Raw genomic sequence first — 20,760 nt, forward strand, 5'->3', positions numbered from 1 at the left:
TTATGACAGTCACCTTATATCGTGTTCCAGTAGACCAAATACAAGTAGATTCTGTAGGCTGTTGCTTGTGTGTTATCTCAATATTGTTGATATGGATGTCCTACTGCACCAAACGTTCTTCACTTTCAGTTCATCGTGAACCCCTTGCATCAGCTCATTGTGATCGATCTTCAAGGTCAGCCACCAAAACAAGGGGAGACAACCAGGGTGGATGTTGAGCAGGACCGGAGGGATAAACACAAGAGACCAGGACTGTCACAGAAGCGAAAAAGGTCTATAATATATCTGCTTAAATCCTAGGTTTGAAAAAAACCCAGTACCATCAAGAAGTAATGTACATATTCTTTGGTTATTTATGTATTAATATTTGACCAACGATATAGAACTAAGGTGCTGGGTGGCCAAGTTGTGCAATTTGCTGCTGAGTTATGTCCCTTGATTTAAGATTCAGCCTCATTTTGATCTTTGGTTTATCAGAACCAAGACCCTCATAATCCAAATGTGGAACTGCAACTATTGTATATGATTAACATACAACAAATGAGGCTCATGTGTTTACTGTTGAGTTATACAGTGAAGGAGACTGAAGGCCCTGTGTTGTATGTCCACAGGAAGCCGTCAGATGACGATGAGGGCAACCTGGAGAAGCAGTCCACCACCTTCAAACAGGCCATGCAGAAGCTGAGGATGTCTGTCATCAACAGAAAGGTAGTGTCACATGTCAGGGGATACCTATATATATCTTGCATGCTGCACTTTCCAGTGTATTCTGTATATTATATATATTCATATCTTTGTGTTATGTTGAGTTTGGCTGACATGATGTAGAAGAAATGATCCAGTCAAATTACTGTTCTTGTATGATTGAAACAAGCATCACTGAATCATTGAAGACGTGCAAATTCGTTTTTAGGGAGCAGAACATATTATAAATACTGTTCAATGTTTCTTCACCAAATGTTTGGTTTCCATGGCAACAAATTTGACTTCGACTGAAATTGGTGGTAGTGGTATTGAAAACCGTTCAGTTGGCACAAAGATAGGTCTGGTTGTGAACTGATGCCTTTTCGTAGTTTTGGATTTCTGATTAAAATATATGTTGCGTTTCCATGGCAACAGGTTTGACTTTGACTGAAATTGTAGGTAGTGCTCTTTTCCGGAACAGTACTTTGAAACCTTTCAATACTCTCCTTCCACTTTAGGCTATTCAAGAACCTAATGACATAAATCAACAGTACCACTCTGTTTCCAGTATCAACATTACTGAGGTTACATTAAACTGTGGAAGCACTCAGGCAGTCTGTAGTTGATACAAGCATGCTAGTATATGAATAGTTTACATACGTATGTTTTCGTCATATCAATGTGAAGAACAATGTCCCATATGACAGTCATAACTAGTTGACATATTCATGAAGAGTATTTTACCTTTGCAGGGGATGTTGATGACTTTGTCTTCTTGTTAAGAATCCTAATCATTTGTACGAATTTATGATTATTTTTTACAATTTTGATTTCAGTAAGTTGTTTTTATGTTGCAGACAGACTACATGTCATGTCTGAAGATCATACAGACGGTGATTGAGCTGGCAGCAAGGGGAATAGTCCACTGCCAGAATACAAGAGGGGAGGACCGGTAAGGCTCTGATTAGTCATAGAACTTAGATAACACAATTCACGTTGTTGACATTAGTGCTGGGAATTGGTTAAAATCTCATAATTGATGATTGGTTCATTACAACCGATCAATCATCGTAAATAATTGTTAGTGTCATTTATGAAATTTGTTAATGAAGAAAAAACAATAAGGAAAAAAATGTTCTTTTGGATTTTTTGGCAAAATTTCACATCTTTAAAAGATGACTAGTATGTTAGGAACATAAATTTCTCGGAGTCTTTAAGATAAATTCAATCATGACTTGGAATGAGCTTGTAGTGCTTATGAAATGTCACAGACAAAACCAACCTTGTGAAAAATATTGTTAATGAAAACAAGTGTTCCAGAATTGTTTGTGTTCGATTATGAGAAAACATGATCGATTAATTGGTTGTTTAGTCACTGCAACCAATCTTCAATCATTTCAATTAATCGGACCACCACCAGTTGACATCACTTCAGTTAATAATTTCAGTGGTTAGATTAAGATGTACCTGCCTGTAAGAAGATTGTTCAGTATTGACAAACTTTATGGGTAGTGTCTTTTATACACAGGTGCAATGTTTCGATACAGTTTCTTGTAACGTTACCCAACTCTGTATCAAAACATCGCACTCCCGAAATAAAAGAATTTGTTTTCACACCATAAAGTTGGTCAATATTGTGCTTACCAACTTCTAAAATTGCCACTGTTCATTGACAACATATTAACAAAGTGGTTGCAGTGTTTCCGTTCTCCGGTATATACCTGAAAATCGCCGGTAAAATTTGTTGGGGACCGGTAAATTGAAAGCCAGCAGGACACCGTGTCCGGTAAATAATCATGTATTAAAATAAAATCATCATGGGTAAGCGAAATGACAGTCTTGGCTGTGCTTTCATAGTCACAAAAACTGTTATGTTTCGGAAATACCCAGGCTAAAAATAACTTTAAAATGAGTACTTACAGTATGGTAATAGGATATGACCGGCAAATTTCATTCATGACCGGTAAAATTTTAGGTCACCAGACACAGTGTCCGATAAATAATGAAGTCAGCGGAAACACTGGGTTGTTAATGGATAACTATATGTATCTGAAAATATAAAAGTGATTTCAGGGATTTACCTGAGTTATCCATTTTTGGGCTCTAGGGGTCCATGTGTTCTGCAGACCTGGTTAAGCAAGCAGCTCCTGCGGCAGTTCTACGATGTCTGGGCGGAGTACTTGTTTCATGACAAGACCAACCTGTCTCCAGCCAGCATCAACTGTGGCATCAACATTATAATCCAGTCTGTGGGAACTCTCCTGGCGCTGCAAGGTAGGGCAGTAGTATGCCTTGGGACAGGAACGACACATTTCTTTGTGATATAATACATATACAAGAGTTGGTCTCGATTTGATAACCCAAATACTCGATGCATGCAAAGAAATTGGTCCAACAGAAACATATGATGGTTTCAGTGACAATGTCTACATACCCCTTATGCACATGAGCAGAAAGTATCATTCTGCATGGTTTTTTTCATGACATTTTGAGTTTGTCGTGTACATGTGATTATTTGGTTTTGTAATGAGAACATGAGATATACAATACTCTGATAGCATGGAGAATAGTAGGGAACCACTGGTATCTTTTATATTGCATAGATGGCTCTCTGGCTCATTTCTGTAAAATCTGTGATCAAAGTTGCAGAGGACATTGAGGAAGGCTTGATGTCAGTGGACATTCAGGATGTCAGCGGACATTCAGGATGTCAGTTCTTTGGTTCACTTTGGCTAGAAATCAGCTGGACGGATGTTATAGATGATGCTAATATTTTTCTGGACCTTTCATTGCCATACATTAAATGTTACTCACTGAACCTGTGAAGGTCCGGGTTAGAATATTGGCCTTCAGTAACCCATGCTTGTCGTAAGAGGCGACTAGCAGGATCGGGTGGTCAGGCTCGCTGACTTGGTTGACACATGTCATTGGTTCTCAATTGCGCAGATCGATGTTCATGCTGTTGATCACTGGATTGTTTGGTCCAGACTCGATTATTTACCTACGGCCGCCATATAGCTGGAATATTGCTGAGTACGGCGTAAAACTCAAAAGAGAGAAAGTGAGTGTAATTCACTGTAACAAGAAATCTGTTTATTTCAGATGCAGTTCTTTCTGACATTGACATTCTGACAGATTTTGCTTGGATATTGTCATTGCCATGGTTACCAGTAAGTCCAAAACATATTTGTCATCAATACTGCATGGACTGAAACAGACATTATTCATGTCATGACCAACACATTCTAGCAGACATGTTTGTAGAATGTTGACATGTCTTCCATGCATTATGAGACAACAGCTGATTGTTGTTGAAGCTATTTTAACCTGGGTGTGTCAGTCACCATCTATTTGCATACATTTGCTTATTTTGGATATTTATGATATCAGGTTTGCATGTAATGAGTCACACTGTGTCTATCAGACTAGTTGCTGTTGGGGTTTTGGGTAACAACTGGTCCCTTCAACCTATGCAGCATGCTGATGTTACTAAGCTACACAATCGTGCCCGGGCTAAAAGTCATCAGAACATTGCCCATAAAATTAATAACAGATTTGTCTGGCCCACACTTAATTACTTCAGGCGACTCAAAGAAGCAAATAAACAAAGTCTCTTCCATATTAAAGTATTTTCTTTTCATTGATGTGGCTGGAATATTGCTTGATGTATTGTGAAATGCCCATTGCAGTTAAGCTCTCGTTTGTTTTCCAGAATGACCTGTCATGGCTTGACCTGAGGCCAGTCAGGGCCAAGGAGATTGCCCAGCTAAGCAACACCCTGTCTGATGTTATTGGTGAGATTTGGAAGAGGAAAACTGCAGTTTGGAATTGTATCATGCAACTGTTAGTTTCAGCTCACCATGACATTGATAAACGAGCTCATGATCTCATGAAAATTAGATCTATAATCGTCCGATAAAAAAGGTGCATGGGAGCTCATAACGACTTGTAGATGAGCAATGTCCAGTGAATATGTTTGGGCTCAAACCAAAGATAAACAAAATAGTGCTGGTAACGCAAGTACATTGGGTTATTTATTCATTCTGAAAATTACAATTGCACTATCAGTATTATTATCTCATTACAAATGTCAAAATTCAAATACTGAACACAGAAATAGTGTCTGTGTTTACATGGAGTAAATATATTTAGAGACTTTGCTCTGGTTCCATGTTTGGAAAAGTTCTCTCACCCTGTTCACAGTCAATCGAATTCATATTTATTCCTAATTTGTCACATAAATTTGATGTGATGTTTTCATTGCCACATTGTTTGCATCACTATTCCTAGCCAGTAAGCTCCTTACATCGCTACTGTACCTGTGTCTGGGTTTGTTACAGACACAGCGACACTGTGTGAGAGTCTGCGGGTCCTGTCTCTGCTGCCCAAAGATGTTGCTTCTAAGTGGAGGATCCATATCTTCACTCAGACTTTTGTAAGTTTTGTGCTGATATTATGAATCAAATTAACGCAGATGTCAGTATTCGAGAATTGTTGGGTGTGAATTTGTAATTGATATGAGATTCAATCTTGATTTCAGGCTGACAGCAGTGCAGATATCCGCCTAGCATCGCTTCAGGTCATGCCAGAATTCCTCTTCAACCTTGGACCTAATGGGAACCATCTGATTACAAACTTCTTGCAGTAAGTCATTTTCATAAGGCTGTAAATCCTGTTGAAACAAAATATGTATGGTCCCCACACATATTTATGTTCTAAGTGGTTTAATTTGCTGTGGAAATGAGTAGTGTCATTTGCTACAAAGATTTCAAATCACATATGTGATACAGAGTTAGTGTATTAAGAATGTTGGTAGAATATGAACAATATGTAATTCACTGTGACTAATTTTCTGACACAACAGTTTTAGTATTAAATACTAAACAGCCAAGTGATCTTCTTATTTGCAGCATCAATCCTTACAGCCAATTCTTTCCTTGCAGCCCTCTCATTGGGGACAAACACCAACCAATTGTTGAAACCCTGGCCACAAATTTAGGGGTCATCACTTGTGTTGTCAGTCGGAAAGCAGTCTTTAAGTGGTGAGTGTCATCTGTTCTTCCACAGTTACATTCTTATCTGAAACTTCTGATGTATAAAAGGTCTCCACAGTGTTTTAACTCGCCTCACAAACATGGGGTCCCGGGGACCTTCAATTATTAGTTTTAGGGGTCCTTGCAGGCATTATGAGGGTCCTGTGAAGTAACAGTGTAGAAAACTGTATATTTTTCCTTATCCTGACTCATGCTCTTTTGCTTGTCTTCTTCTTCTTGCGAACATAGTGGAACACTTGTATCTCCTTAATTGAAGCTCCCTTCAATGTAAAATCACTAATTGGTACTCACCACGAGTTGCCTCCCTTGCCCTTTTGGCGGGAACAGGTGTCGCCACCCTCTGGCCTCATGCTTCACTCTCTCCTTCTTCGGCCAGTGAGCAGGATGTGAGAGCGCCTGTGTCTCCTTACACACTATATCCTTTGGTTTTTTCTTAGTTTATTACCTCTTATAGGTTACTATAGAGGTATAGCTAGTATCCTTCATTAATTTGCATTGATATTTAATCGTGATTTCTACTGTTTATTCACGGAGTTCGTGATTGTTCAGCTAGTATTTACGCTGATGAAAATCTGTACTATTTGCAATTTACGCTTTTTCAATTGCTGACCCGCGATGTATTATGCCCTAGCTGTGCTACTTTGCAGCGCTTGATACACGCTGCAGTTACTGCATTAATCTATCCAATTCTGCTTTTCATAAATATCTTTAAGGCCGCGGAGACGCACCGCAGATAGGTCACGCAAACAAGGGTTAGACATGGCCGATACATCGATTCCCCTTCCAGTCAGCTGCTGTCGATAGACCCTCCCCGCCTGGTGTTTCGCAAGAGACTCCGCCGAAAGATGGGCGCGGATGCAGTCCGCCAACACTAAGAAGCGCCCTGCCTCCCCAGACGCCCCGCCATCGCAGATAAAGTCCAAGAGGGCCACGACGCCTTCCCCAACGCAGACTTCGACCCCAGGGCAGCTGCCGACATCTAAGGGGAAGTCTACGGTCGCCAAGAACTTTCTCAGCCGAGATTGTTCCAGCCGCCGAACTGGGCTCTACGATGATCAGCCGATCATCATCCCTGACGACGCCACAAGAAGCTTACCCGTGACAGCTACAGTGACATCAGCAGAGATCGCCATGCAGCCTGATGCTCTTCTACACTGATGTCAGACGACTTCTTGAGGGGTCAGCAGCTGTCATCGCAGAGGGGCACCGACTACTTCGCCGCAGACCATCCCAGACGAAGCTGTTGCGGCAGATCATGACCATGATGGAGGGCCACTACAGTCGGGAAGCAGCCAGCCCAGGGCCCGAGCAACGAGACGATACCCCAGAGGCACCCCAGTCAGCGAGCAGCCACGACGAAGCAGCCTTCGAGAAGGAAGTCACAGACCACCTCAACGAAGGACGAGATGTACAGTCGTCAAGAGCCTTCACGAAGACGGAGAGATCGCCATCATCCTCGACCTCATCCTCAGATGCAGACTCAGACCACCAGACGCCACGAAACCGTCCACGGAAGTCACGCGCCCCCAGGTCCGGACGCTGAGGAAGCTGCACGGCGTCGCCACACAGATCGCCATCGCCCAGAAGGACGCCGAGGGACTATTCAAGAGCTTCACGGCCGCCAACATTCTCCTCGCAGATCTAGGTCTTCCCATAGACGCAGATCACCTAGACGATCTCCACGCCGCTCACCACGATCTCCACGCATATCACCGCAGGGTCATCACACAAGTCGGCACACAGGTCTACACTCAGGTCTCCCCGAAAGTCACCCGACATAGAGATAGCAGCCCAGAGGTCACCATCAGAAGAGCATCAACCTCTCATCTCCGATGCTGGTACAGAAGATGATGGAGGCATCATCTTCTCAGACGCTGAGATAAGATATTGATGGTAAACAACCTAGATTTATCTTCATCGGCCAAGAGTGGCAACTCAGCGCAGACATACCTGATGAAGGAAGACGATGCAGACGCCATCACCTTACCTCCGATCGAATTCGGATTGCCGCGGTGCCACATAATCTAGATACAGCCTTCATTAAAGCTACATGAAAGTGCAGACTCCACATCTGCCGAACTTTCACGCTTAAGAAGTTCTCCACGCACAACATGGACCCCTTCCTGAAGGCACAAGACATCGATGAAAACTACAAGCTGATCAGCCGATGTTAAGAACAAGAACTACAAGATTGACGATCGCAAGCTGGTGCAGATAGAAAACATGACGAGACGATGTTCTTTGGCCTAAATAGATCTAGAACGATCAATGAGACACTTATCACCAGATTTCTCGTATCATAACCTCTGAAGATGATAGGATGATCTACTCGCCCTACTGATGCAAAAGAAGGACCAGCAGTTCCTTACAGATCATCTCACATCTGTCTCAGCAGCACTGACCTTAGCTCGTCGTCAAGGCCTCCTCGCTTCCTGCAGCTGGGGTGAGAACTTTACAGCTCCACTCTATACAGCCCCGTGGTCATCCCCAAACATCTTTGACGGAGGAATAGACAAAGTCTCCAAGGAAGTCACTAAGGACTCCAGAGAAGTCCTTATGATCAAGTCGATGGACACGCTTAGCAAGCTGCCATCAGGCAGACTTCACAAAGATACTCAGGGAGATCTAAGTTCTCGACTACAGAAAGCACGGATAGGAAGATAGCCAGCGCCAGGGGAAAGATTCTTTTCGCCGCCCATATGGCAACTATAGAGGAGGGTCAGGAAGAGGCAGGACACCCAGAGGTTCCCGCAAACTATAAACGCTGAAAGACAGGTTCGAACGACTGGAGTCTTCCACCCCAGCCGCTCCAGTACAACCGCCACAAGTGGGTGGACGCCTCCAACTACACTGGGAGAACTGGGGAATGTTAAAAGACCCTTATGTCTCCAACATTCTTCAACACGGATTTCAGATCCCACTACAGGCCAAGCCTCCGCTGACAGTCAACCCCTACAAGTTCGACTTACAGGCACAACAACTACCAAAGTTAAGAGAGGCGGTTACATCACTCATAACCAAGCAGGCCATAGAAGTACTAGATCAAGTAGACATCGAACCAGGCTTCTACTCCCCAGTTTTCCTAGTACCCAAGAAAAACTCCAAGGAGAAATACAGACTCATTTACAACATGAGCTTTTTCAACAGGAATTATCTACGAAAACCACCAAAGTTTCGCATGATACACCTTCCTCAGTTACGGCAGTTGATTCGGCCCCATGGATTACATGGCCAGTATAGATCTGCAAGACGCTTATCTACATATCCCGGATACATCCCTAATCCAGGAAATATCTAAGATTTACACTAGACGGGCTACATTACCAATGGAAAGTAATTCCCATTCGGCATATCATCAGCCCCTGGCTATTCAATGAGGATAACGAAAACCTATTGTCACCTATCTACATCGCTCTAGGGCTACGCAGTGCTCTACCTCGACGACGGGATACAAGTAGATCAAGATCCACAGCATCTCAAACTACAGTTAAACTACATCATAAAGCTACTAACACAGCTAGGATGGTTAGTAAACTTACTCAAGTCGGACCTAGTACCATCGCAAGATCTGCAGTTCCTAGGCATTCGATTTATCACTTAATCACAACCGTATCGTCAAGTAGACCAGAAGACCGCTGGCTCAAGATCCAACAGACCATTCCATTAGTTCTACTCTCTCCGCTACCACTACGACAATGGCAGAGCTGCGTTGGGTCTCTACATCAGCCCAAGACATGACAGTCTCAGGCAGATTACAGTTACTTCATTACAGGTCTTCATCAATGCACATCTCGACGACCTACAACCATTCAGTCTACCAAACGCCTCTCAGACCTCATCTACTATGGTGGACCAGGAGGTCAATGTTTGGCGAAGGTATTTGTTTAGAAGAGCAGGAATTCAAAACCCATCTATATGTAGACGCTGCCGCCCAAGGTTGGGGAGCTCATCTCGCCAACCGGACGGCATCAGGGTTATGGAATCAGCAAGAAAGCAAGCTCCATATAAACATGTTAGAGATGAAAGCTGTAATCAACGCCATACTTCATTGGAGCAACATTCTACAGAATGCGACTTAATGATTCATACCGACAACTCGACAGTGGCGCTCTATGTGAACAAACAAGGTTCAACAAGATCACTGAACCTATTGACTTTAAGCTTTCAACTGTTCGATCTAATACACGATCTAAAACCTACATGTCAGAGCATGTCACATTCCCGAGCCAAGAATGTACTAGCAGACGACTCTCTCTCGCCACATCAACCGGCCACCGACAGAATGGATGCTCAATACAGAAATATTTGCACAGATAATCAAGCAAATAGGAGCACCGCTAGTAGATCTATTCGCGCAACACGCTTCAACAATCAGCTACCGACATTCGTGTCACCAGTCCCAGACCCACAAGCATGGGCAACGGATCTTAAGCATATCCTGAAGGCCTCACGCGCACGCTTCGCTTCCGCCGCCAGCAATAATACCTCAAGTGTTACAGAAAATCAGACAAACACAGAGCCTCCAACTCACTTTGGTCACTTTACTGGTCAAGCCAGAACGTGGTTTCCCATTCTAATTCAAGAAATCGGTCAACCAACACTAGAGCTACCCAAGCTAAAATCTATTAATACATCCACACACCAAACAGGTGCACGGAAGCCCAGAAGTATTCCAACTTCACGTGATGGACTGTATTAAAATGTGTTTAAACAAGAGAGGGTATTCTACCAGGGCGCAAAAGCGGTCACGCTTTGCCTTTACGCTATTCTACACGCAACTTGTACCATACAAGTGGCACAGTTTTGAGAATTACGCAGTAAATAAGGGATTTACAGCAAGAGATGCTACTCATCCACAAGTGGCAGATTATTTGTGTTACTTACGGCAAAACAAACATTTAAAAGGCTCGACATTGTCAACATATCTTGCCGCTGCTTAGTTCTGTCATTACCATGAGAACGGGTGTTAGATTAACAAGAACTCCAGAGTTACTGGCCTTACTACTGGCTTTCCGATTGAGGACCAAAAGCGGAAGTTCCACTTCCAGCTTGGGATCTGAATATAGTGTTGCAACACCTCACAAGTGAGGCTTATGAACCACTGGAATCGATAAACTTTGAGCTTCTCTCACAGAAAACGCTTTTCCTGTTATCTCTAGCCACAGCAGCCAGGATGTCGGAAATTCACGCACTAGATTATGAGAGGATACAGTTTGATGACAATCAAAACACAGCACACCTGGGATTAAGATGGATTTCATCGCCAAAAATCAACTACCAGGTCAACCAGACAGGTTATTTCATATCCCTGCATTATCCTCCATTCTCGATCTCAAGATACACTGGACTTATCTCTATGCCCAGTCAGAGCTCTCAAAATCTATTTACGACGCTCCAAAACAAGGCTTAAGATTTCTCAAACGATTATTCATTCCTTGTCGGCAACAACTCAGACAGAAGTCTCGCACTCACCATATCTATATGGATAAGAACTGTCATACTTCTCACCTACAAGGCAGCAGGACTGGACCCTCCAACAGCATCAAATCCCCATGAAATCAGGGCTGCTAGCTTCCACTCTCGCCTTACACGGTAACTGTTCTTGAATACAATTATGGAAGGATGCTTTGGAAATCTAACATGGTGTTTGCTAATCACTACCTGAGATATCACCACCGAGGACGCCTCAGGCATTCACCATTTCGGTCCCTTGGTCCTCGCACAGCAGTTGACAGTCCCTCGTAAACGCTAACACGAAGTCTTCACGAGATTAATATGCATAATTGTTACATGCATTATCTAGCTTATAACTCTCACGGAGTTCTAGCAGTATGTATATATGTTCAATGGTATAGCTTCTCTATCAGAGTCGCTTTGATATTGTTGTTTATAATATCTCAGTATATCATAATGTAAATACCCCAGTATGGCATTATAACCTATGGCTTATAATAGAGGAATTATCCTAAGTCTATGCCTTTATGAAGTTCCCGTGAGGGGTTATTACAGTTACATCTATTTAAATCACTAATTCTATAAATCCAAAGTATTCTGTTTTGCCCACCTCCGCTTCCTCAGAGGATTCTACAAGCAAAGAGCATGAGTCAGGATAAGGAAAAAATATGTAATTTTTGAGTAAAATTGATATTTTATACTTATCCTGACTCATGAGGTTAGCCCTCCCATCCTCCCCACATAACACTTTGGATTTCCCCTGTAAATTCAAGTGTTGGGCTCGCAAAATCAGGAGAGAGTGAAGCATGAGGCCAGAGGGTGGCGACACCTGTTCCCGCCAAAAGGGCAAGGGAGGCAACTCGTGGTGAGTACCAATTAGTGATTTTACATTGAAGGGAGCTTCAATTAAGGAGATACAAGTGTTCCACTATGTTCGCAAGAAGAAGAAGACAAGCAAAAGAGCATGAGTCAGGATAAGTATAAAATATCAATTTTACTCAAAAAATTACATGTTTCTATAATTTCTTTAGAGCCTGGAATGAATCATTGATCATTTGGACTGATGGATGAAATGATGCCCGTAACTGCTCTGAAAGAAACAACCAAACATTTAGCAAAGTCATAGATGTGTTGTGGGTACAGTGAATAATAATATATCAATATGTCGTTTTCCTGAGTTTATCCTCTACATATTGTGCGTACTGGATGCACAATTGCACGTCGTGTATAACTCTGTCTCTATAAAGTTTGCCACATCCCTGATGGATGTGGTGTAACACAAATGACTGTGATAATTGTGCATGTGATGAGGTGCTGGTGGGATGTAGACACCATGAACTGGTTCACTAGCTGCAGTACCTTCCTCAGAGTGGTCTCAGAACAACTGTGTCTTATAAAACACAAAATGAAGCCATTTGAGGAGGTTGTGTTTAAGAAATATTATGAATTATTTAGCTTTGTTTAGTATGGCATTGTTTTGGAGTGTTTGAATTTTTGAATAATATTGTGTAAAAAACTTGGCACCAATACTAAGGCTGATGGTGTTTTTAGCTTTGTCAGCACCATGCCCAGGGGTTTCGTCAAAGTGGCAAACATCACTATGGTTTTGCTCCCACATCAAGCTGACATGCTTTGATAAAAATGAATTGTTGTCCAAGGGGGCATGGGACCAAACTCGCTCACACCAAACTCAATGCTGGTTTATGAAACGTGACTGACTGACTGAGTTTGGTTTTACGCCGCTTTAAGCAATATTCCAGCAATATCACGGCGGGGGACACCAGAAATGGGCTTCACTCATTGTACCCATGTGGGGATTCGAACCCGGGTCTTCAGCATGACGAGCCAACGCTTTAACCACTGGACTACCCCACCGCCCCTTATGAAAAGTGCCAAGGTTACACACTATTTGCTTTGAAAGTGAGGTTGGTTTCTGCTGATTGCCAGTTTTCCATGTGTATGTGGCAGTTATCATATCAGTAGTTACCGGGGTATGTTGGTTTCAGTGGTGACTACTCGGCGGTCTGTGACCCCCTGTACAAGAGGTTCAGCATCAGGTGCGCTGTGTGTGACGACTTGCAAGGTGAGACGAGGGAGGTTGTCATGTCAGAACAGATTAATGCTATTCTTGAATTAATGAGCTTTGAACATGTGGGTGATATTTGCTTACTTTGTATCAATACATGTAAGAAAGAGATAGGTTTGGTCAAGCGGTGATTGGCCTGAAATGTTCTGCAAACCTTGCATGGCTGTGAGTATCACAGTCAGCACCATACAATTCAGTGGTATCACAACAATCTGCATTACCTTGGCCATGAGCTGATATACACTTAACAGCTACATTAAACCTACTTATAATCACTTGCTCACCAATTCGGACCACTCACTCACTCACTCACTCACTTCTGTATGTAGCCGCACATACACATACACACGCATGCACGTCGTCATATGAGCGAAAATATTCTCAAGCACGACGTTAAATCCAATTTCACCTCACCTCACCTCACCTCACTTCTGTATGTTGCAGGAAAGACTGACGGATGCAGCTCTCAGAAGGAGAGGTCAAAGAGTGTTGACCCAGCTCTATTCAGTCCCTTCCTGCAGCTCCTGGAGATAGGTGATGTGACTATAAAGAAAGGTAGGACAACCTCTGTGCCCTCATTGGATGTTTAGTGAAGGTGTTCGTCTTATCACTCAAATGACATAATGCTAAAAATTTGTGAATGAAATATAGTTATAGTAGTTATCGAGGTGATGACATCACTTCAGAAATTAATCTGTGACGTGGAATGGGTTCTGGGGATTGAGGTGATGACATCACTTCCGAAATTAATCTGTGACATGGAATGGGTTCTGGGGATTTGTACTATTAGCATGGAGAGATGATACTCATGAACATGATGAGAGGTTCGAATGTATTGTACAGTGACAAGATATTTAATGCATTTGCAGTCTATTTTGGATAATTCTGCAGTGAGATTCTGTTGTGAGTTTAAGATCCATGTTTATCAGTATACATGTTTTTTAGCTTTCATCAAGAGCATAAGACAGATGTTCAGCCACATCAGCATTCGTGCCCACAACCAAATCACAGTGGCTATGTTGAATCAGTGCCTTGGCCTTGTAGAAGACACAGACCACCAAGTTAGGACACGTTTCAGGTGATTCTGATGCAGAGTTGAATTCCAAGATCTTACATGGATTGGCTTGAATGTTCATAGATTTCATCAAAGTTGAAAGAGTCTAACACAAGTAGCACTTTGGAATTTCAATGTTTTACAACAAAGTGGAAACATTAAAACATTAACAAAATGCCTCACTACACTGACAATATAATAGCAGGCATTTAAGCTGTAACTACATAACAAACTGAAGAACCAAACACAGAATAATTTGTTGATTAGATTCAGACAAAAAGAGGTACCGTATATGACCGTCTATAAGCCGAATTTTGAGGACCAATCAAAGCAGTCTGTAGAAGGGGGTCGTCTTATCCATGGGTTACGCTATCGTCAAACTTTTTTCCAGGGGTAAGAAAACAACATCGTATCACTTCGCGTGAACAAACAACAGAAGACGACTTTGTCAGTAGAGACGTCAAATTTGCAATTAAACATCACTAGACAAGATTATTTACCTTTTAAGTTATAAGTTGTTTTTGCTGGGCATTGTATTATTTGCAGGGATTAAGATTACCGTGCGTATTTGTCTCGCATACAAAGCCGAAATAGCAATCAGCTGTTCACATCGCTTCCGGCTAACAAGTTCAAACATGCACAATAATATAACGGGATCTAATTCTGACGCAGTCATCAGTAAAATATAATACAGAATACCATTATGTAACCCAAAGAAATATATCCTAGCATTGTGGAATTTTAGTTACAGTTTTTGCTCTATAAATTAATTAAGATTACCGTGTGTATTTGAGCCGGAAATAGCAATCAGCTGTGCACACGATTCCCGGCGAACAAGTTCAAACATGCACAATAATATAACGGGATGAATTCTGACGCAGTCGTCAGTAAAATATAATGCAGAATACTATTAATTAACCCAAAGAAATATATCCTAGCATTGTGTAATTTTATTTACAGTTTTTGTGTAAAATATATATAATCAACACTAAGGTTATACGGACCCTCATGAACGTGGTAAGCACATGGAATGGGGTAGGAAGCCATTTAAATTCACACATTTTTACCGATGTTACTGTAAACTAGCAGTCAATGGTAAACGAAGCGGTTCATGATGGTTGAATGGGGTAAAATAAGCAAGCCAGTTTGTTGCTACAATAAATATGATATTTAGAGAAGCAAAATATATTATGCATTTTCTGTCAACTACACTTCGTTTCGATCCGTGAGTAGACACAATATACGACTGTGAATTCTTTGAATAATGTGGACCAAAGTTATAATTATTGGTAACTGCCAGTTGTCTGTGGTCTGTGTTTGCCGCGATTAGGACCCCATCGCGGGGGATCGACTTATGCACGAAACATACCATTTTGACACTGATTTTAAGGGTCAAGTTTGGGGGTCGTCTTATCCATGGGGTCGTCTTTTAGACGGTCATATACGGTAACTCTTTGCACCTCTAGCTAGCCAGACAACAAGCTGAAATGCGACTATATAACAAAATACTGTTAAAAATTTAATTACTGTTCAAACCTGTGTTACAGCAGTGTCACAAATGGTACAATGTTTCAGCGAGGTGATTCAGCACCTCCTGGGAGAGGAAGTGGAAGGAGAGAAGAAGGGAGGCGTGGATAACATCATAATGAACCGACTTCAGCAGGTGTACTTCCAGGCCCGGTCTGACAGCAATATCAGGCTCCAAGAAACTGTACTGTACACCATCGGGCAACTGGGAAGGTAGGTGGACTCTTAGACCTGATTAGTTATTCAATTTTATGAATCTGAAAAATTCATTCCACCAGTTTCATGCCTCTTGCTGAATTGATACTTCTTATTATTTAAACAAGTGATTTAGTATATGGCTGTCCCACACTTTTTGTTAGCTAAGAGATGTCCAGAACCACTGCATGAACTTGCTCCCAAGGTGCTTCAGGGATTTTCCAATCAGCTTCATATAATGACCTTGACCTAATTTTTGTTGTTGGCAATATATTTGAACAATTATTTTGCTGTAGTCCACAGACTAGTGACCTTGACCTTCAACTTCATAAATAATGATTGATCAGGTGTGAAGGTCACTGAGTCTGCAAATCCCCTACTGGATTATGGAAACATTGTTACTTTCGGGTCACAGTTATCTTCGGCCTTAGTTGGATTTGTACATTAGGAACTATTTACAAGTTATTTTGAAAATATTGTCTGTCCTTTTGTGCATCAGGAGATTTTTTGCATAAAAACATTCTTGTCTGATTATATTATTTTGTAGAACAATCTTTTCTTTGTCTTTAGATGAGAGACTTCTATAAAAGATCAATAAATTTTTATCAACAGATAGTAAATAATTTCTTGAAAAGCCCACCCTTTGAAGTAGAACTGCGAATTAATGTTACAAGTTCACAAGAACTGAATGTTCTCAACGTCCTCTCTGCTTCTCAGAGTCGCAGAGAAGGACATCCTCCTGGTGGTGCTGGTGAGCTTGCTGGAGAGCCTGCTGTCTGCCATTCCACTCACTGCTGCCACGGCCTACCACGAGGTGAGACATGTGCTCACACTGATATAAGTATACCCTGCCTCATGGCAACAGTCAGTGTCCAGATCTCTGTAATCTCTGCAGGTCAAGCTCCTACAGCAAGACATGGAATAAAGTATATTGACTGTCACTTTGATGTCATTTTGACATCTGGATTTCACCTGGCAACATTGCATCTAAATCTGAAATATAAACATGCAGTTATTATGTTATGCCTTCAGGAAATATCTACAAATAAAATCGTATTACCCATGGTATACCTGGAACTTATGATACAAACTAACGTGTTTATGTTCACATTATTTGTGTTTCAGTTACATGCTATTGCTGATCATAAGAAGATGAGCACCCAGAACCTTTTAAGCAAGTTCCGACAAGGCATATGCAAGGTATAAGTGGATGATATAAAGAAGTTAAGGCATTTTTGTAGCTCACCCAGGGATAGAAATACTTTCTTTTCTAAGTGTGCCTTAGGGCACCAGACAAATATTTTAGGTGTGCCTTTCAGAAATCAAGTGTGCCCACATGTTTTTAGAATATATGACAATGATGATGATCATTTGAAATATATTGTTAAATAAAGAAATGGGTTTATGAGCATTCAAATATGTATGGTATTATTCAGTTTGGAAAAAAATAATTGTTTGGGGGATTAAATGACTAAATGTGAGTTATGTCTCTAAAAAATTAAGCGTGTCAAAAGGGCACCGAGAGCATTTTTCAGCCGTGCCATTTCAATATTTACTGTGCCATGGCACACTAATATATGGGGTATTTCGAACCCTGTCACCTGTCCTGAAAGGTGTCATTTTAGTCTCAGTATAATTCTCAAAGGGTCTTGATGTTTAGTGGTCTAAACATGTCAGCCGCAGGATTCAGTTTCAGATACTCGTACTTTGAGAAATGTTCCTGTCCTGATGTATGGTTTTCCTGTCACTGCCTTGTACAATCGGGATGATTGTTGGTTGTTGATACAGCCTAGTACATATTCCAACAGCAAGTTACAAAGTCTCGTCATGCATTCTGATGTTGTCGCCCAGAGCTGTGTGTCACCTACTCCATCCCACCCTGGACTGATGGATAATCACACATGGGCCACTTCTTTGCTCCCTCATTGTCTCATAAAGTGTCAAGTTGAAGCCTTGAAATGTATTAACAACCATTGGCTATTAAAGACCTGAAAAAGCCATTAGTGTAAATTTTTCTTTTCGATCACTGACACCTGTATTTTTGACTGTAGCTGGTCTTGTCTTTTTGAGTTTTATGTACACTTGTACACATGTTTGTCTTATTCTAATCAAAAAGTTGTTTTCCTTCTCAGTTTCTGGTGGAAGCCATGCACGATGCAGCCACAGGAAGCGGGGATAACACCCCAGAGATTATACTACACAAGGTGGCAAGGGCTCTCAAGTACCAGGACGTCAAGACCTTCCTGCAGGTAGCCATTTGTTCAGCATAACAATCGGGAAGATAACTCTGCAAAGTGTAGGGCAGACAACTCAGACTTGTCAGTGAGACCAGTAGTACTTTAACAGTGTTTTACTGCAGCAGCGATAACAACCATAGCATCATAATGAATAACTTTTGAGTTGTGACACTGAATAAAAAAATTCAATTCAGATATTTGTTTACAAGTTTGATACTTTTCACTTGTCATTAAAACTATTGATTGTGTTCAATTTGTGTCTGTTTTAAACATATGGTATGTACTTAAAGAATGAACCATGGAATATCTCTGGTGTCATGAAATGTTGGTAATAACAGCATTAGACCTGTTTCATCACTCTGCTGAAGTAATTGATCCGAAATTGTTTTCAAGATAAATTACACAAGTTGGTATTTTTGTCTAGATAAATATGACAGTGTCAGAATGTGTTAAACAGTCTGTTGCCATGGTTTCAGGGGTCTGAGAAGCACATCGTCCCATTCCTTGTGAGTAAGGCCACTCCAGTCGCCTCAAACCTCCTGAAGATGATCTCCACACTCCTGAATATAAATGTAAGAGATCGGTGAAACTTGCAGTGACAGCTATCAAATCTTGTCTTGTAATTGGTTATAGTGTGTCCTTTCCGTCAGATCTGTCTTGCATCTAAAGGACATTACCTTACGTTCCAGACACGACGTCTCCTCCTGGTGCACAACATGAAGTACATCTTCTCCTATCTGGTCAGACTTTGCCAGGCCGCTGAGCTGGAGAAAGCTCTGGCATTTCTACAAGTGGGTACAGACATCGTTTTACAGAAACAATTTGATCTTGATCAAACCTGTTCACAGAGATCCTTCTTTTTTCGGAGAATAGCCTTATCATGCACAGGCTACAATTACTCTTATCTCAGAAATCATAGAGATTGCACATATCCTGATGAATACTGATATTAGCTCTTGGGCTCAACATAAACCACAGAAGTCCTTGACATAGCCTTAATATTGATTGTACATATTTAAGGGTCCAAAGATTCCAATACTAAACACTGAACTTGAGTGGAAAACCTCCTGGGCCTCCTTTCACAAAGCACTAAGGTGATCGTAAGTCACTAAGGTAACCTTAGTGCAATGTTAAAGAATGGGAGTTAAGGTTAACCTTAGTAAAGGTTGCTTCGTGAAAGGAGACCCTGGACCACAGAAATAAGCTTAATCTATCAGACTGAAATGTATGACTGAGAATGGGGTATAGATGTTGAATGAGCTGCGAGTGGTTGAGTATGGTGTTAACTGAACGATGAACGTGGGCCAGGTAAGGGTGACTTGATGCAGATGGAATATTTTGCTTATGACTCAGGGGTGGAAATAACCCATTGCCCGACGTCCGAGTCCAGTGTTTTTTTCTGTCGGGCAAGCAAATTTGTATATCACACTGTACCGGTGTCCAGTTGACTTTCCAATGTTTATTATGTTGTTAATTTAAAAAATCAGCAAGAAAACGGTTGGTATAGTGGGAAAATAATCAGGGCAAGTGACTTTACATGTGCCACTGTACCAGAGTACACTAGCAATTTTAAACTTATTTCCACCCCTGTGACTTCATGTTTCACACAGAGTGAGGCCAACATGGACCTCGGCAAGCTGATCCGCCTCGATTTCCAGCGGCTTCACAACGAGCTCCTGCTTCATCTCAGCTCCAACTACCAACAGGTATGACATAGATATCAAACAGACTCAGATCAATATGAAATATGACAATGTCATTGTTAGGAGACAGACACCATCGTTAGTATTGGGACCAGTAACTGGTGGCCCCCTTGGTGTGTAGAGAAACTGATTATCAAGGGTTCATATCCTGTTTTGAGCTGATTTTGTTACTGTGTGAAAACCGTACCAGTGTTTCATGAACGTACTAAACATCTAAGACCACCACCATTTTGGGCTTTCTTCAGCTCACACACCATGATACAACTGAAACACAATTCAATGTGATGTAAATCCCAACTTGCTTTTGCAATATCAAAAAACACAGACATAATCTTGACAGTATGTTAAACGTCTGGAGGAAAACGTTTTATCTTCAGCATGTTATGAATTGAGGTCCAAAATGCCCATATTCAAATGTTTTTAATTGATACAAATCCTCTTAGCATGTATATTTTTCCTTATCCTGACTCATGCTCTTTTGCTTGTCTTCTTCTTCTTGCGAACATAGTGGAACACTTGTATCTCCTTATTTGAAGCTCCCTTCAAAATAAAATCACTAATTGGTACTCACCACGAGTTGCTCCCCTTTGTCTCCCCAGGCGGGAAAAGGTGTCGCCACCCTCTGGCCATGTGCTCCACTCTCTCCTTCTTCGCCCAGTGAGCAGGATGTGAGCGCGCTTTGTGTCTCCTTACACACATATCCTTTGATAATTTCTTAGTTTTACCTCCTCATAGGTTACTATAGAGGTATAGCTAGTATCCTTTA

At 41.5% G+C, this 20,760-nt stretch overlaps 1 protein-coding gene across 1 annotated transcript in view; it reads left to right on the forward strand.

Moving 5' to 3' along the window:
• Nucleotides 1–19,997, forward strand: part of LOC124274921 (serine/threonine-protein kinase ATR-like) — a gene marked incomplete at its 3' end in the record, with an annotated part of 22,812 nt that extends 2,815 nt beyond the window's left edge. Inside the window, exons 6-24 of the mRNA XM_046710288.1 lie at nt 130–272; nt 612–708; nt 1,542–1,636; nt 2,792–2,958; nt 3,787–3,854; nt 4,397–4,478; nt 5,025–5,119; nt 5,225–5,328; nt 5,628–5,726; nt 13,199–13,275; nt 13,723–13,833; nt 14,224–14,356; nt 15,908–16,072; nt 16,772–16,868; nt 17,180–17,254; nt 18,187–18,303; nt 18,768–18,863; nt 18,981–19,082; nt 19,902–19,997. Of these exons, the coding sequence (XP_046566244.1) occupies nt 130–272; nt 612–708; nt 1,542–1,636; nt 2,792–2,958; nt 3,787–3,854; nt 4,397–4,478; nt 5,025–5,119; nt 5,225–5,328; nt 5,628–5,726; nt 13,199–13,275; nt 13,723–13,833; nt 14,224–14,356; nt 15,908–16,072; nt 16,772–16,868; nt 17,180–17,254; nt 18,187–18,303; nt 18,768–18,863; nt 18,981–19,082; nt 19,902–19,997 (2,019 nt within the window). The remainder of the gene's footprint in view (nt 1–129; nt 273–611; nt 709–1,541; nt 1,637–2,791; nt 2,959–3,786; nt 3,855–4,396; nt 4,479–5,024; nt 5,120–5,224; nt 5,329–5,627; nt 5,727–13,198; nt 13,276–13,722; nt 13,834–14,223; nt 14,357–15,907; nt 16,073–16,771; nt 16,869–17,179; nt 17,255–18,186; nt 18,304–18,767; nt 18,864–18,980; nt 19,083–19,901) is intronic.
• Nucleotides 19,998–20,760: the final 763 nt, after the last annotated feature.

This window comes from Haliotis rubra, unplaced genomic scaffold (assembly GCF_003918875.1).
Source record: "Haliotis rubra isolate DU_JTF1 unplaced genomic scaffold, ASM391887v1 Scf196, whole genome shotgun sequence".
In the NCBI taxonomy this organism is placed as follows: domain Eukaryota; kingdom Metazoa; phylum Mollusca; class Gastropoda; order Lepetellida; family Haliotidae; genus Haliotis; species Haliotis rubra.